The sequence below is a fragment of the Genypterus blacodes genome, unplaced genomic scaffold, assembly GCF_046128005.1.
Source record: "Genypterus blacodes isolate CSIRO-AG114 ecotype Tasmania unplaced genomic scaffold, CSIRO-AGI_Gbla_v1 ptg000040l_1, whole genome shotgun sequence".
Classification (NCBI taxonomy): domain Eukaryota; kingdom Metazoa; phylum Chordata; class Actinopteri; order Ophidiiformes; family Ophidiidae; genus Genypterus; species Genypterus blacodes.
In genome coordinates this window covers 2,949,388-2,966,723 of record NW_027466853.1, presented here as the reverse complement: position 1 = coordinate 2,966,723, position 17,336 = coordinate 2,949,388, and the positions used below count along the sequence as shown (strand labels likewise).

At 41.6% G+C, this 17,336-nt stretch overlaps 2 protein-coding genes across 5 annotated transcripts in view; both read right to left on the bottom strand.

The window, feature by feature from the left end:
- Positions 1-116: 116 nt before the first annotated feature.
- Positions 117-4,448, bottom strand: cpvl (carboxypeptidase vitellogenic like). Of its 2 annotated transcripts, none has more exons than XM_076148558.1 (13): positions 4,204-4,448; positions 3,937-4,118; positions 3,730-3,851; positions 3,018-3,132; positions 2,867-2,925; positions 2,652-2,731; positions 2,500-2,566; positions 2,089-2,211; positions 1,816-1,947; positions 1,599-1,697; positions 1,329-1,502; positions 602-784; positions 117-496 (listed from the first exon to the last, which is right to left on the bottom strand). In XM_076148558.1, exons 1-13 carry the CDS (start codon positions 4,206-4,208, stop codon positions 398-400), a joined length of 1,440 nt encoding a protein of 479 aa, XP_076004673.1. In that variant the 5' UTR covers positions 4,209-4,448; the 3' UTR covers positions 117-397. The 2 variants fall into 2 exon arrangements, with proteins under 2 accessions (XP_076004673.1, XP_076004674.1); XM_076148559.1 differs by having other exon boundaries at positions 3,937-4,115.
- Positions 4,449-8,084: 3,636 nt separating this feature from the next.
- The window catches only part of dyrk1b (dual-specificity tyrosine-(Y)-phosphorylation regulated kinase 1B), a 56,049-nt gene continuing 46,797 nt past the window's right edge, over positions 8,085-17,336 (bottom strand). For all 3 annotated transcript variants that reach the window (XM_076148497.1, XM_076148496.1, XM_076148498.1), the window contains exons 6-13: positions 17,018-17,167; positions 16,178-16,314; positions 15,585-15,731; positions 14,556-14,696; positions 13,871-13,991; positions 12,625-12,807; positions 12,283-12,386; positions 8,085-10,869 (exon numbers count right to left, since the gene is read on the bottom strand). In XM_076148497.1, the coding sequence (XP_076004612.1) occupies positions 10,351-10,869; positions 12,283-12,386; positions 12,625-12,807; positions 13,871-13,991; positions 14,556-14,696; positions 15,585-15,731; positions 16,178-16,314; positions 17,018-17,167 (1,502 nt within the window). In that variant the 3' untranslated portion in view covers positions 8,085-10,350. The remainder of the gene's footprint in view (positions 10,870-12,282; positions 12,387-12,624; positions 12,808-13,870; positions 13,992-14,555; positions 14,697-15,584; positions 15,732-16,177; positions 16,315-17,017; positions 17,168-17,336) is intronic.

The window sequence follows — 17,336 nt, the reverse complement described above, 5'->3', positions numbered from 1 at the left end:
ATTTAGAGCACAGTGACCCCTGGTGTACATTTCATAAACATAACCTTCTTTCTTTTTATCATACAAGAAAATATATCAATTTGAATGATAAAATAAAATTATTCTTCAGACAAATGTAAATTCTCTGATCACATTTTTACTCATTTGACACTCAGGTACATCATTATTTATCCTCACACCATCCCCATAAAAACAATCATGCACTCACTCAGAACATGTTTCATTACATTGGCAGTGCTTCACACAGCAGGTCCATTCATTTTCTCTTATTACTGATCAGCTGATAATCATGCACTGATTCTGACGACGTGCATGATTCTGTCACGATCAACTGTCTTTTCATATCAATGATCCCTGATTAAAAAGAGTCTCTCTCAGGTGGAGGTGAGCTAAGGGATTATATCCACCCCGTCGTTGAGAGGAATCTATCAATCATGTCAAAGGACCTTGCTGGTTGATCATACGGCAGAATGTGACCTCCCCCTCGAATGATGACCTGTGTGGAAAAGTCACAAATAAAAAGGACAAAATGAGACAAATCTGACCAACAGCGTGGGAAAATAAAGCTGAAGAGCATGAAGGAGGTGTGTGATGGCCCCACCTGGTAGAACTCCTTCACTTGTCTGACGTATCCTGCCACCTCTGTGTCTGTGGGCTGAACCTTCCAGTGGAATCGAGGCGCCGTTTTGAAATCAGCAGCTCCGCTCCAGTTCACTGTGGGCAGGAATCTCTCAGTCAAAGGCGCCGCGACGATCACGTCCAACTGACCGCTGTACATTAAGACCTGGAGAGGCAGAAAGGAAAGCGTTACAAGAGAAGATCAAAATAAAAAAGGCATTTCACTGCATATTTCACTGATAAATACACAATATAAATACGGTCAAGGAAAGTGTAGCAGTTCAGAGTCCTGCAGGCTTTAGATCATATTTATGTCACATTATTACCAGGACCAATATCTCACCTCAGGTATCTACTGTCAGACCACAGAATCACGTGAGATTGACCCATGTGCCAGGTTTACACTCTAATCTGCAATAACCTCTTTAGAGTATAAACATGACACATTCTGGCCCTGATTTGTGGCATATAGAAGTAGTACTGTCAATACACTGAAATGTCAGCAATCTGAAGTTCCACTTTTGTATATTTTGTGTTTTGGTTTATTTCACTTGATAAAGAAATTTTAATTCATGAGAAAAACTCTATTTAAGAAAAAAAAAGAAATAGCCATATTTAGTGAAGGATATTGATCTAGTGCAGTATATAAAATTTAATGAAAACGCAAAATGCCTGAATGATTTAACATGCAGAGCAGTAAAGAACTTCACCCTGTAGTTGTCCATCAACACCCCCAGCCATGGTTTGATGCTCTTCATCACGTCCTGGAGCAGGTGCTTCTCCACCTGCGAGCCATCGTGGAAGGTCAGATTTCCCACATGGATGGACTGCCGCACCCCAGACAATGTCACAAATTGGGAGAAGTATCCCTGATCCTCCGGCTCCTGTTGTATACATCAGTACAACAAAACAGTGTTGGTTTGGTGTATCTGAGAGCAATCACACAAATACATTTATGTGGAAAACTTGTCTCCGAGTACCTGACATGACATGTAGTTGAAGTAGTTGGTACAGCCTGTAGCGTTTTGGAAGAAGGAGGGATACGCCGTCAGGTCACCATTCAGCAAACTGTCAAAAACCTAAAATCACAGGTGACAAAACCTTTGAGTTTGGGAAAGGAATAGTGACCTTTAGAAACTCTTTGTACAGAACACAATGATTTGTATTTTGACAAAGATTGGTTCTAGGGCGTCTCACCTGAAAAGCCTCGACCCACTTCTTGGCCTGGATGAGCTGCACCCCGAGGTCCGTCTGCTGGATGACATACTGCTTCTGGAGCTCATCGATCATTCCAGTTTGGTACATGAACTCGGCGTAACCCCCGAGCATCTGAGAGAGAAAGCCAAAGAGTCAGACTCCAAACAGGCAAAACTCTTACAACCTTTAGTTACAAACACATGAGTAACCTGAACAATGAAAGCAGGACAGATGTGAACACAGCTGTTGTATGGCGCGATGGCAGATACACACCACTTCTGGATCACAGAGTCCGTCACCTATGGCCATGCCCTTAAGGTTGATCTTCACCTTAGCAGAGGGATTGTTTTTATGGATGTAGTAGGAAATGGCAGGAACATACTTCCCTGCATAAGACTGGGGAGGGAGGGGTGAGAGAGAGAGCGAGAGAGAGAGCAAGAGCGAGAGAGAGCAAGAGCGAGAGAGAGAGAGCGAGAGAGAGAGAGCGAGAGAGCGAGAGCGAGAGAGCGAGAGCGAGAGAGAGCGAGAGAGAGAGCGAGAGCGAGAGAGAGAGAGAGAGAGAACACAGAGATCAGCTACGGAGGACATGCATGAGGCACAAAGCCTTGAGATAAGGTTTGTTGTGATTTGGCGCTGTGTGAATAAAGTTGAATTGAACAGTGTTAACATCATCTTAACATTTACCTCTCCAGTTGCATAGAACTCGTTAGACTGAAACTCAGGAAACATCTGGAAAAACTGTGTCAGTGCACTTTGGTAAAAAGAAAAAGAACAAACAACATTAGAGTCCAATCAAAGAGTAGATTTCTGTACGAATGTGTCAGTGTGTGTCTCACCTGTACAGATCTCTGCCCACATCATCCTGGTCCTGAGCAAAGCCTCTGTCGTCGTCAGTGAAGCTGAAACCCGTTCCAACCTGGAACCAAACAACCTGCTTTAGTCTCATCAGTGAACATTTGAGTTTGAATGTCTGATAGTATGAAAAACCTGGAATGTCTCAGTGAATCAGTTCACATCTGTTTTGTTTTTTGGGATCAGTTGCAAAACCTACGGGATTGTCGATGTACAGAACTGAATATCTGCTGGTCCAGGCGAAGTCCCTGAAGCCAACTGCAAAGACAAGAGATGCGGAGAAGATAAACAATGTCCACTTGGCACACAAACAACAGGCAGGCTGATGAATAAAGTGACAGTTTCTTTACCCGTTAGGTTCTTGTACACCACATAGGGTCCGTGCTCTACAAAGAGGCCAAACATGGAGGTGCCACCTGGTCCCCCTTGCAGCCAGAGCAGCACTGGAGCTCCATCCCATTTAGCCTGACAGGTCAAGGAAACAAGAGTGATACTTTAGCACCTCCTTGTGGTAACTTTAGTAAAGTACCACTGAATTTAACTGAACTGATCAATGCTCATACTCATTACTACAAAGTGTTGTAAATGTTTTGTTTAAATGTATGAAATGCCTCAATAAGCCAAGGATGAATGTCAGATGCAATCATTGTGATTTAACTGAATTTCTGCTTGAAATAAAGGATGTAATGATGTTTCAGTCTGTGACTTATCACTGCTCACTTTAGGTTAAAGATGCAGAGTCTTTGTTACTGATTTATAGATTTAAGAGAGAAAGTTGCAAGTACACAAAATCCAAGCAGTCAGCACTTTGGGGTCACTGTTCAGTGAAGGAAAGGTAAAGCTAGAACAGGAAGTGTGTGCGAGGTAATATTCTGGACCTTAGATCAAAAATACTTTCAATAAACATAGCTGACATTCCAAACATTACTACACTTGTGTGTGGTGTGATTCCTTATCACATGTTTGCAGAGAGATTGGAGTTGTATTGTACAGAGTGATGGCTTCTCTGCAGCTCTCGGTCCTCACAGGGCTTCAGTTTGTCACAGTGAGGTTGAAGCTCACCATGTGTGCAGGGAAGAACCAGAAGAAGAGGTTGCTGTTGAATTGTTTGTTGACAGTGAGGTACCCAGCGTAGCTCTCCACATTGGCTCCAGGCAGCTTTCCCACCACACTGAGCTTCCTGGCTGGAACACCAACAGCTCATTACATCATCATCCACAGCATGAGGAGCAATCACTGTGGTTGGACTGTAATTCTCCACTGTAATACCTTGTTCAATGTCGCCCCGCTCCAGGTACGGGGTGAGGAACAGAGGGGAGCCGGGATCAACTCCTCTGAGGCCGCTGACGAGGTGAGATTTCCGGCCGAAAAACGAGGAGCAGCCCGCGGAGTGAGCGGATCCCAGCCAGGAACACAGCAACACGACGCCCAGTGTTTCCATTAGCACCCTGCTATTGTTTACAAGCGCGGATCAGAGTGTGTGAACCTCACACAAATCAGATTACAACACACACACGAGCAGATGCGACAACTCACCTCATGTTCCTCTATCGGCTCCTCTATGATATCAGCTGAAAGCAAGATCCGTTTTTCTTCTTCTTCTTCTTTTTCTTCTTCTTCTACTTCTTCTGCTTCTTCTCCTCGTCCTTCGTCTTCTTCTTCTTGTGTCAAGATTTGCGGCAGAATGGACGCACCGATTTGCGTCTCCTCCAGCTGATCGAGTTTAAACTTACTCAGAGTAAGGTATGAACCGCAGAAGCGGAGTCACGTGATCAGATCTGTTAGGTCATATGATCTATGTTCAAAAGGCGTTTCAGCCCTCGGTTGTGCCTTACAGGCGAGCAGAAAAGGGGGGAGGATGGGTTGGTAGTTTACCTGCACGAAGTGAGGAGGACAAGAGACAAGAGACAAGCAGTGACGTGCGTGATTGTGTCATCATGAAATGTAAAAAACAAATAATGATTAAAAATACATAAAAAAAACGTGTCCACTGCTCTGTGATAGAAATGTAATTATTGTATCATTCCAATCATTCCAATGATTTTTATAGTCAATATCGCTGTATTTGTGAAATTCCTGTTCAAATACGGGGGAAAGACGCGAAAGGAAGCATCGACAGACTGTGCCTCCTCTCGGATTGCGAAATCCCTCACAAACTGGCCAGAATCGGCCCGCCAGAGGGTTCAAACCGGACCGCAGGGGGACTTTTGAAAGTGAAAAAATGCATAAAAGACACAAACTTGAAATCAAGGATCATGACGTTTTTCCCCCGGGGGTGGAGGGTGAAACCGACTTGTTACTAATCTTGTTGATCTGACATAACGCTGCTGTGAAAAAGCAGGAAGGGAGGCAGCCAGTACCTCTGCCTCACTGAAGGCGTGTGTGTGTGTGTGTGTGTGTGTGTGTGTGTGTGTGTGTGAGTGTGTGTGTGAGAGAGAGCACAGGGGCTTGATCTGCTATTGTTCTTCATCAGGTGTTACAGACAAATGGCATTGTGGGTAGCTAAAAAAGCCAAGTAGAGAAAGTCAAGTGCACCGCATCATGACTTTCATCCCTAGCAATAATCTCTATTGAGACAAAGACTTTTAAAACTAAAAGAAGATTAAGAGGACACCAAAGTCATAGACGTGTTTGTTAGACGGATAGGCTAATGGACTTCATTTACAAGTACAAGGTAAGACATGCATACGGAGGGTGCAGCAGAGCAAATGCGCTCTCTCTGAGCCGGTATACATTTTGTTCTTCTTTGGCCAAACATGTGATATGAAACATAACCAGTAGTCAATGTGCAGTAGTCCTGTTGAATGGTGTGAATTTATGCTACTCTGTCGAATTCATATATTTGTAAATCTGACTTTGAAAGAGTCAGGGCCTCCCCAGCCACAAACCTCACCACATGTCACAGGAGACAAGATTCTCATAACTGTTGCTAAAAACCGAGGTGACATTGGTTTGACGTTCCACATTCTACAGATATTCGCACCCACACTCAGGTTTCCCCCGCTGACGTAGCTGGAGGACGGGCCAGTTCACTTCCCCACACCGTCTGTGGCGCCTGCAGAATGTCTTCATAGGGGCTAGATGCGGCCCCTGAAAATCTTGGAGTGGCACACCAAAACCAAAAGCCAGGAATTCTATGATGTTGTTGTTTAAACTTTAAAGGCTAGTTAAAAACAAAGATAGTGTCTTATGGTGCCCAATGTTACATCTTATGTTACTAATCATCTGACATGCATAGACTCATAATGGTATAGTTAACATATTGAGTTCCACAACAATCCTGCTTTAATGTGTTATGTATCTGTATATGTTAGTTTCAGACAACATCTCTGCCGGTGTTCTGGATTAAATCCCAGATTATCATGGGATCGCCAGAAAAACTCTGAAAATCCTGCTTCCATTTCCTAATTCCTATCTTTGTGAAGTGGGGTTTCAGCAGTGACAGATTGAGTGAGTAGACTGGACATAAGGAAGACACTCCGGGTGTTTTTTTTAAATTAACCCTAGATTGGATCACCTCGTTGCAAAGACACAAGTTTAGGGCTCCCACTAATTCAGCCTCATTGTGAGTTGTATTTTTATGCACTTTATATTTGTTTTTATGCCAGTCGTATCATTTTATTTATTTATCTACCCCCTGTTGAATGCCGGACGGTGAAATTATTGTCTTACATGAAACCGGTTCGTGGCCCAAAAAGTTGGGGACCCCTGCACTAGTGGGTTGTGGGGTCGCTGGAGGTCTTATACAATCCCAGCTGTCAACGTGCAAGGGCGGGGTCACCCTGGACAGGTCGCCAGTCCATCCCAGAGCACACATAGACGCAAACAACACTCACTCTCACATTTACAACTGAGGACAATTTGGAGTCACCGTATTAACCTGCATGTTTTTGGGCTGAAAGAGGAATGACTGAGATACAGACCAACTGGCTCTGGCAGTGATACAGTGTCAGAGACAGAACAATTGACAACCTTGATATGCAGACTGGCCGGCACTGTGGTGCAGTGGTTACGGGGAAAACATGCAAACTCCACAGAAAGGACTCGTACCGTGTCCATCTCTGATAGTCTACCTGCTTTTCACTGTTTGTCAATTTGTTTGACAGCCTGTCACTGTCTAACTGTCCCTCTTTGTCTTTATAGTAGTGTTTGTTACTATCAGTCAAGCTGCCTTTGACATTCTGTCATTGTCAGTCTGTTTATCTTTGAATGTCTGCTACTGTCAACTTGTCTCTGTCAGACTGTGTCTAATAGTTTGTTTGTTACTGTGTTTTCAGTCTCTGAATGTATATGTAACTGTCAAATCAGTCAGTCTGTCTTTTTCAGACTAGTGCTGTGTCTGCTTGTCAGCCTGTGTCCCTGAGCCTGTTTGTTTGTCTCTTGACACCTTCTGTCTCTGACAGTGTGTCACTGTCATTTTGTCTATGAGCGTTATGACTGTATATGTCTGTCTCTGTCTGCCACAGCCATGTTGCACTTTAAATGTCTATCTCTGTGATAGTGTGTTTAACAATGTCCATTCTTGCGGGTGCAGGCAGGAAATTCTGTCTGTATGTGCGGGTCACCGAATAAAAGAGATGGCAAGAAAAAGATTGAAAATGGGCTAACAATAATCGTGCAAAAAAGAAATTGTTTTTTTTCAAAAACACTGACGGACAATTTTATTGTTAAAGAATTAAAATTATTAGTATTATTAAAAGTATTAAGACACTAAAACAAAAAAACTACAATAAAATATTGTTTGTAGATTTATATGTCTCTATGTGATTTATCAGCGCATCTGTTAAAAAATACTTTGGTCCTGTACAGAAATCTACTCTGACAGTCTTGGTCAGTCTCAGTCTCAGTCTGTCTTTCTCAGGCTATATGTTAAGTAAATTCATATAACTTCTTCCCTTTCATTTGATTTGTTAGTACAAGCAACCGCCATGCAGATTGATTCATAAAATGTCTGCAATTTAAAAGTTGCTAGGTGCTTGGGGAAATAAAAACCAAGCACACATTAGTTTGTGTGTAGTGAATGGTGCCTTTTAAACTATCTTCATCTCAGTGAAAATTTGTTAATAAAACAAAAGAAAACAGTCTCTTTAACATACACATACAGTGGCAAGTTAGTGAACTGTTTGGGAATTCATCTATTTTTGCATATTACTCTTCAAATGTTCTCTGAGCTTAACCAAAGTCAAAACAAACACAACCTGTATGAACTAATGTCACACCAACCACTGTACTTCTCAAAGCTTTTATTGAGCTCATAGTTGAATGGTTGTCAGTCCAGGCAGGTAAATGTGAAGTTTGTATTTATAACTGGTAGAAGGTCTTTTAGCAGCAATAACCTAGACCAAACCTTTTCTGTAGCTGTTGATCAGAATTTGATTCCACTTGTCTACTATTTCTTGGACTTTTGCATCAACACCTCTCTGCAGGTCATGAGCATCTCTGTTGAGTTCTGGACTCTGACATGGACATTATGGGTCATATGTAGTTTTTTATTTGGGTCCAAGATTTCTTGATACAGTTTTGCATTAATTTCCAGGTCAACGACAGCAGCTCAGAACCATTTTGCTCCCTACAAATTGCTCCCTTTGATATTTTGCTGTTGCGCAGTGACTTTTGCAGTGACCCCTCCCAATGTTCACTTTATGCCAAAATGTTCCACATTTCTGTCATCACTCCAAATAACAACAATTTTCCGAAAAGCCTTGTAAAACTACTGGGAACTTGACATCTACAGCAATATCATGTTTGATTTCCTCCACTTTGTCATTTTATGGTCACAATTGTTAAGTGTGTTTGTGATAGGGGCAAAAAAAATGATTTCAGCAGTTTCTAAATGTTTTTGCAGGCCTCCTGCTTTCTTCACCTCCTTTACTACTGCACATTGCTCTCTTGCTGTGATCTTTGCACTCCTGGGGAAAGCAGCAACAGGACTAAATCTCTCCATTTGCAGACAGTTTGTCTTAATGTGCAGTGATGAACACTCAGATATTTATATGCTTTGAGCTTCCCTGGCTTTCTACGTCTCTACAATTCTCCCAAGTTCCTTTGAAATGAATTTTGCTGAGGGTCAAACGTTACATTACCAGGTGTTTGTTGAGACGGCTGGACTCGGTCAGCAGACTTTGCACGTTTTGTTTATAACTGGGTGGCTCTACATCCCACACACCCGATCTCAACCACATCTGATTCCAAACAGCTTTTACAGTCAGTCAGAACTTAATTTCATGTTAAAATAAACACTGTCAGTACAATTATTCGTTGAGTATTTCATGCAGAAATCCGAGAAGTTACAAAGGGTTCACTAACTTTCTCTTGCCACTGTACATGTCATCAAAATTACATATAATGGAAGATTTTCTGATGATACATTTCAGGATTACTATGCTAACGTGGAGTCATTCTATAGGAAGCGTAAAAGCACAATGAAAGCTGTGTGATCTGTGTAAGATCTTCATCCTGACGATGACAACATTGGGTTGTGGTTTGAGTCAGCAGGAAGAAAAGTGGAGATCTTGATGTTTGTTTGACCTTGGTGTGCAAAAGTATATTCTTTATTCTTATTATATATCCAACTTTATTTTATCCCAACCCCCTTCCCTCCACCCAGCCCCCATAACCAGTGGCATTCCAATGTCACCACCGATTACTGTCACTGTTACAATAGCCAATCAGAGCTCACCTGCAGAAAGAAGGCAACCAAACAAAGAAGAGCAAAAAGGGGTTATTTTCAGTTTGTTTTTTGTTAAATAGTAATAAATACATTGAGATGCAGTGGTCTTTATCCTTTTTCTCTTAAGTAGAAGGATTAAAAAGTTTTTTTTAATTTCTGTTTCTATTTCTTTTTATTTCTTTATTGATCTGTGTTGGTTCTTTAGCAGCAATCCAGACCATTTGTCATGGTGACTAGCAGCTCAGAGAGGAGGAGCCGTCTTGGGGAGAAACACAACAGGAGGAGGAGAGGAAGAAGAGACATAGAAGAGGATGAGCAGGAAGAGGAGGAAGAGATTAGCACCAGGAAGGCATCAGTGTCTGGTCGCCATCTCCTCCCCAACCTCTCTTTCTCTATTGATGCTCCTCAACAGGCAGACAGGAGAAATAAAACAAAGAAAGACAGGAAGGAGCATCCATCTGTCCTGAAATACAGAGGAAACCAAAGAAACCTCTATTCCCCTTGACACCTTCTTCATGCAGTTTTGTGTGTGTGTGTGTGTGTATGTGTGTGTGTTTGTGTGTATGTGTGTGCATGCATGTGCGCGTGTCCTTGTGTATGCGCCTTCAAATTTTATAATGAATATGACCTCCTTATACACACTGAATGTGTAAAAATGGCTCCTCTCTCCTTCCTCATCTTCCTTTCTAGGATTAAACAACAATCAATAGGAACACACAACTCCTCAAACCACAGAAAAATAAAATAATATTAAACATCAATAATAATATTAATAAAAACAAACACAATCTTTCCTTTCTGATTACATCATATTCAACAAAAGACAAAAAACCCTAAAAAAGATCAAACAAATTTCCTCCTCTTTCTGCCTCCTCCTCTCATGCAGAACAAGCTTCAACAACTTCTCCTTCAGCACAAAGTTCACCACTGTGTCTCTGAACTCTGGCTGTGTGTGTGTAGCTGTAGTAGTTGTAGTTAAAATTGTATGGCTTTAGGGCATGGTTCAGGGTTTATCAAGAATTAGGTGGCCCCTCGTCTGAGTCCGGCCTCCCTCTGCCCCCCCCAGCTGGATTATTGTTGTTGGAGGCAGGATAGTAGTCCTCTGGTGGGGGGGCTTGTGGCCCTGGGGCACTGGGTGCCGTCCGAGTCCGGAAGGCAGAAAGTCCAATTGGCAGAGCCAAGGGCAGGGAGGCGGAGCCAAACTGTGAGGCCTCCATGGAAGACACTGCCCCAAGGTGGTGCAGCCCTAAGGACACGCCCACATCCATGCTGTCACTCATCTGAGGGGAGGATCCCTGCGGCCCGCCCCCTCCACTAATGCCAGTCTGTCCACTCTGCCTCAGGCCACGCCCACCGTTGCTGTGGTGCGAGTAAGTGGCGTGGGGATGGTGGGGAGGGTCGAGGAAGTGACGCTGGTGTTGCTGGGAGGGAGCTGGTTTATGGAGCAGCAACTGGGTGTATGTTGTATCCTGACCCCCACCTCCACCTCCATCACTGCCTGGCCACATCCTCATCTGCTGCTGGGACGGAGCCTGAATGGGTGTGAGGGGAGGACACGTGATGATGTACAAAAAAAGACATTGATATGACAGTTCCACAGACAGACATCTGCAACAAACAAAAACTAGCAATCTACACTTAGAGCTATAAATGTACGAACTTAACTGGCCTTGACTGCTTTAAGGTCAAGGCCCAAACCCACTACTGAATGACCGCGATCTTCCATCCCTCAGGTGGCCACCTGTGATGGATGTAACCACACAGGCTCAGGAACACTTTGGAAAACCGTTGTCGGTAAGCACAGTTCACTGCTGTATCGATAAATGCAATTAGGACTTTAGCACACAAAGAGGAAGCCATGAGTTTTCCTGTTGTTCCTGTTTTCTGCGCAATTTGTCCTGTGGACATGGATTTTATGCAATACAAAGCGTTTCCCAGCACATATCACACCATATCGCTCAAGTTAATATGGCACCCCTCTGGGGAGGACCAAAGGTAACTAAGAATGACTTAAGTCCTGAGTCGGAATCAATGATTGCTGCAGACACTCCTCTTACAGTGGAAATCCACCCCGTCTTCGTAACTCACCTGAGAGGTGCTAAAATCCTCTACTAAGTCTGATGTCTGAAGACCAAAGAGTGTAGTTTGGGTATTAAATCCCACATAGGCATATCTCACCTCTTACTTTAGCCTGCAGTATGTAGGAGGCATACAGTAACGTGTCTGTGACTGGAATAAGGCGGAGTGGTATTAATTGTCTGCTCCAGTAAAATCTACCTGCTGTAGCATTTAAAGATTGCTTGCTAGTCTTGTCTTTAATTGATCCCTTATTAAACCAATCCCCTTGATATCAATTGGCCAATTATGGCTGACCACTGTAACTAGGCCCCCTAGTTGCTGCTTGCTGTATAATTTATACATTTTCATGTTCAAAATAGACAGACAAGATATCACTAAATCTATATTTGAGAGTTTATTATTCTTTGTTTGAACGACCAGTATTATCCTTGCAATGTGATGTGTCTGAGACGCAACTGTGCACTGTTGTTTGAGCATTTGCACACAGCCACACCAAAGAATCAAAATCAAGTGTCAGGCATGCATACACGTACTCATCAGCTTGGCTGGAGCTAAACTCTTTTCTTTACTTATTGAGGCAAACAACAGCACACAATTCAGCATGAAGAATGCTGTAGACTCTACACTGCACAGTTAAGTACGGAGGAATTGAGTCAGATCTTGTGGTTTTATTTTAAACAGAGAATGCAAACATTTAAAGCAAAGCACTTAATGTTTCTCAGTAACTGATGTGACAGCTAAAATGTATTCTGACGTGTTCCTGACTTTAAATAAATACACTTTAAATAAAAACTATGGTATTTTAGGGAAAGTAGTCAAAATAAATATGGATGCATATTGAATAACCCTATGGAGGACATTCTTACCTGAGGACTTGTCATCTCATAGTCTGAATGTGTCAAAGCAGAGTTGTAGTAACGGTTGCTGTACCGGTAGTTACGGTTATCATTGGAGGAACCGCTGGAGCCACCTGGAAATAAAATGACCAAAAGGGATGAAAATGATGATGAAACAAAACTCTGTGATCTTTACTTGCATATATATATATATATATATATATATATATATAGAGAGAGAGAGTGAGAGAGAGAGAGAGAGAGAGAGAGAGAGAGAGAGAGCACGAGAGAGGGAGAGAGAGAGAGAACGAGAGAGGGAGAGAGAGAGAGGGTGAGAGGGAGACAGCGAGAGCGCACATAGTTGTGTTTTACCTGAGCTAGACACAGAGCTTGTGGTGGAAGTTGAATGAGAGTGGTCCATGGCAGGAGAGGTGGATGTAGATGAACTAGTGTTTGTTCCTTCATCTGTCGTCTTCTTGAAGAAATTGTGCTGGAGAGCATAGAATGGTGTGATGCGGCTTTTTGGGTCGTAGTCCAGCATACGGAGGATCAGGTCTGTGAGAAAAACAGTAAATTAAGAAAATTATGTGGGCGTACTATCAGCTCTTCAAAATTGCGCTGCGATTGAACACAGAACTTTTGTTGGGGGGAGGGCACATTTGGCCGGCGGGCCAGAGTTTGACACCCCTGCCTTCAATGATTGTGGTGCATATTTAATCTGTGGATGTGGAGTAGTTATTGTGATTTAAAAAAAAAAAAAGGTCCTAAGGTTTAATCACAATACTTGAAAGACCTGCAGGGACAGACAGTTGTCTTTAAGACCTGCTGGGACAGACAGTTGTCTTTAAGACCTGCTGGGACAGACAGTTGTCTTTAAGACCTGCTGGGGCAGGTTTGGCACTATTTACACTTGTATTAACATCCATTCTTGTGATCTAGATATGTTATCCAGATAATGAGGTCAAATGTTAATACAAGGTCTGAGTGCTTACAAAATGCCTTATGATGGTATCACCGTCCGATCTGCCTGATCACATGTGATTTAATCATATGACAGCCCACTTAATGAGATCACTATTGTAAAGCAGACAGCAAGGCCCACGATTGGATCTCAGCATCTGGATAACATACCCAGATAATGAGAAGAGATGTTAAAGCAAGGTGTAAATACAGCCTTTGATGCAAGTAATTTGACAGGTTTTTCTTTTTTCTGTCACTGCTTCGGTTAATTTCAGGTTCACACAGCAGGCTGTAAGAAGTGGGAACTTAGGTCAGCTGGGTGTGGCTTATTTTTAATGGTTAAACCTTTCTGTGTACTGACCCAACCCACTGTGACCATACAGTGTCCTGAACAGAGGTAGGTGCACCAAATGTAGCTGGAACTGAAGTATTGCTATTTACGGTTAGGTATAGGGAATCGATATTGTGATATTTAACAGATTTTTGAATCTATTGTCTTAAACAAGTGGATCTAGTTAACGAAAATGAAGAATCTGAGATCAAGAGCAGCAATGGGATTACAAATCTGGCATCAAAGTGTATTTAGCATTTTAGAGAATGCTACATACACATACCCCCGAGTGCAGGGTCATTAGTGACACGTCTGATGAGAGCCTACCTTTAAATTTCAGGTAGTCACAAGGGGCGTGTCCTGGCTCCCCTGCCCTTCGCCCCCCTGGGCCTCCAGTCTCTACACCCAAAATCTCATGCAGACGTCGTGTGGCTGGGGGTTTGTACTCCTTCAAATAAAGCACACACATTCAGTACAAACACTGCTACATACAGAAAAGTATCAACTCAATCATAAAAATGAAGAAATTATTTTCTGATGCAGTGTCCATCTTAAACACGGTTGCAAATCTAAAACCATCATACAGGAAATGTAATTGCATTGGACTGCATCATATCATACAGCTGCTGAAATTGTATATACAGTATATTGTTGTTATGAATGCCTAACAATGCCCACTTCCCTGCTCTAAAGCAGAAACCACATCATGTTTTGAGACATGATGATATTAGATTGTACTAGGTGTGTATTGAGTGTGTGTGTGAACATACATATTTCAAAAAAATCCAACTTTGACCCTAACCTTAACCCATAAACTAACCCTGACCAAGGACAACATGAATGCCAAGGGTCATGTGAACAGTTTCAGTGTATGTTTCCAGTGTAGATCATTTTAAGCCTTGTATGGTGTGAAGGCCTTGCATCTTCTCATGGATGACCTGCCATGTGTTCCTTAGCTGTTTGGGTTAAACAATTTAATGAAGGGTGGATTAAGAAGTAAGAAATTAAATACCTTCTTGATGTCTTTGTTCTTTTTTACTGTCCACAGACCATCTGACAGCTTGTCAAAGTACTTCCTGGCTTTAGGAGCCGTATCAAGCATGTGGCTAGGAGGAACACCTAGAACCTCTACAATCTTATTCATCTGGTCCACCTGCGTGTGTGCGCGCGTACAGAGTAAGGGAGAGAGAGAGAGAGAGAGAGAGAGAGAGAGAGAGAGAGAGAGAGAGAGAGAAATATGCACATGTAAGTTCAAACATTAACAGTGAGAGGCTGAGATATGAGTCTGAGTATGCATACACTAATACAGTTGAAGAAAATCTTGGTTAGTCCAATTAAAGCATGCTTTATTTTCCTGATGTTGTTGGTCTGTAAAGCCCTTTGAGACATTGTATGTGATATTGGGCAGCTATAAAAATAAAATTGACTTCACTTGACATGATATGTAAACATACAGAGTATGCATGTCTGTCTCTGTGGTTTCGTGTGTAAACAGCAGTAATGGGTTTTCTCCACTGTTCATTACATTAAATCCAATCAAGGCGTTCTACAGACCAGACCAGGCGCAATGAAAAATGGCTTACAGTAGGTCCCACGTCTGAATCACAGATAGCTGCAGACAGTCTTCCTTTAAGGGACACTATGCCTAGTCGGCATAAATCACCTGAGGGAGTCTGAGGTCTGAATACCACAGAGCATAAATTTGGTAGAAATCCCATTAACATCCCATACCTAACATACAAAGGGGGTGTATAGAAATAGACACCTATGAATGAGAAACGTGGTTGTGAGATGCCGTTTGCACAAAATAACTGTTAAATCTGGAGCTGTCATATGAATTACTCCCTATATTATGTATAATAAGTGATGATTTTGACTTTTTCCTGGTTGCCGCTTTGCCCTTGTTCATAGTTTTAAGGCCAGTCTGCAATCTGTTTTAGAAACCTTTGTGAACAGTATGAACTCTACTTCAAATGTCAATGGTAAACATTTAGTCTTACTTTGGTTTGAACAGTGATTGTTGTCACAGTTATGCATGTACCTCATTGGATCCGCTGAAGAGAGGCTCCCCTGTGTGCATCTCCACCAAGATGCATCCCAGAGACCACATATCAATGGCCAGGTCATACGGCATCCCCAACAATACCTCAGGAGAACGGTAAAACCTACTCTGGATGTACTGGTAAATCTACGGAGGAGTACAAGGAAGTAAATAGTTAACAGCTAATCAAAACACACTTTGTTTGGTTTCAATAAAGAAAAGATGAAATATCACCGATCAGTCTAGTGAATAATGATAACCATATCAATGGGTTTTATAAATGTTGTTATTAAAGTGATTATTTGATTGATTCACTTCAGTTGTTTCTATGTCAGCAATAAGACAACAAAAAAATCCTGATATCCTCAAAGTGTTAGTACCTATGTGTGCTGTATTATTCAGATCAATATTAGGGGTCCCAGCACAAAGTGGTGGAATTGTTTTTTCTCAGGCTTTTATTATCATTATTTTTCTTCTGCCAGGAATGACCAAAACAGATTCTGTGCGATTCTGTGTGAAATGCAAATGGTTCTTTGAGATGACCAGAGAAATATACAATAATGTTTTTTTTTATATTTATTGGTGTTGCTTACTCTCTGTCCAAGTTGGCAGGATGATCCAAAGTCGACTATCTTGATGGCTGATCGCTTGGGGTTACATAACAAGATGTTTTCTGGTTTCAGATCGCAGTGGATAATTGACAGCTCTGGAGTGGCAAGGAATAATAATGCTGTGGACAAAATCAAATGATTATGTTTACCATTTAAGAAATCTCCCTCATAGTAAGACACAAACAAAAACAAGGCAAAGACAATGCAAATAAACTTGATACGATATTCACAGAAATTATGTAAACCACGTTACATTTGGAATGATTATCATTGAAATGTTTATGTAGTCGTAGTATGTGTATATACACATAGACGTATATGTGTATATACACATACTACGACTACTACTTTATACTTTAGTATGAAAAATGAAATATGTGATGGCTAAATCACTACAATTAGTTCACCAGATAATACATTTTATTATACATGATTATAAAAATCTTATTATGTAATAATAATAATAATAATAACAATAATAGCTTGAATTTATATAGCGCCTTTCAAGAAACCCAAGGATGCTTGACACTGATGAGTTACATCACAAAAAACATCAAACAAAACAAAATCAGAAATAACATAAACATTATTATAAACATTTTGCCAAAATGTAAGTATTTAATTTTTTGTAACAAATAAAACACGATAGTGTGTACACTATATAACACGAGTACATGTGTTATATGTCTCTTAGAGCCTTGCATGACTGGAAAACACTGACTTGGACAGCACTCTTGGGTTACAACTTTGGGTGAAATTCAAAACGTCCAGCCCAATTCACACACTGTTTTTGTATCTGCATCTGCATGCGCCTGTACTCACCTGTACAGAGCTGCTGTGCAAACTTCCTTGTGAGGTTTAGTGAAACTCCTCTGAAGTTGGTGTTCCTCAGCAGATCATACAGGTTGTAACTCAACAACTCAAACACCAAACACAGATGGTTCCTGAACATAAAGTGACGCTTCAGGTGCACTACAGCCACAACACACATAAAACAGGAAGTGTAAGACATTAACACTCTGCAGTGACAGAATAGACAATATTTATGTTGTACATTATTTGTGAATACATGTTGAGGGGACAGGGTTACAAAAGCATAACATCAACCAGTATGACCTGGTTTAAAAGAAGAAGACAGAAT

What these genes read in the sequence shown, in the direction of transcription:
- cpvl (XM_076148558.1), bottom strand. An exon ending in GCGGGGCGACATTGAACAAG is followed by an intron (nt 3,852 to 3,936) that starts GTATTACAGTGG and finishes TTGGTGTTCCAG; the next exon opens with CCAGGAAGCTCAGTGTGGTG. An exon ending in TGTTGATGGACAACTACAGG is followed by an intron (nt 785 to 1,328) that starts GTGAAGTTCTTT and finishes CTGCCTCTCCAG; the next exon opens with GTCTTAATGTACAGCGGTCA.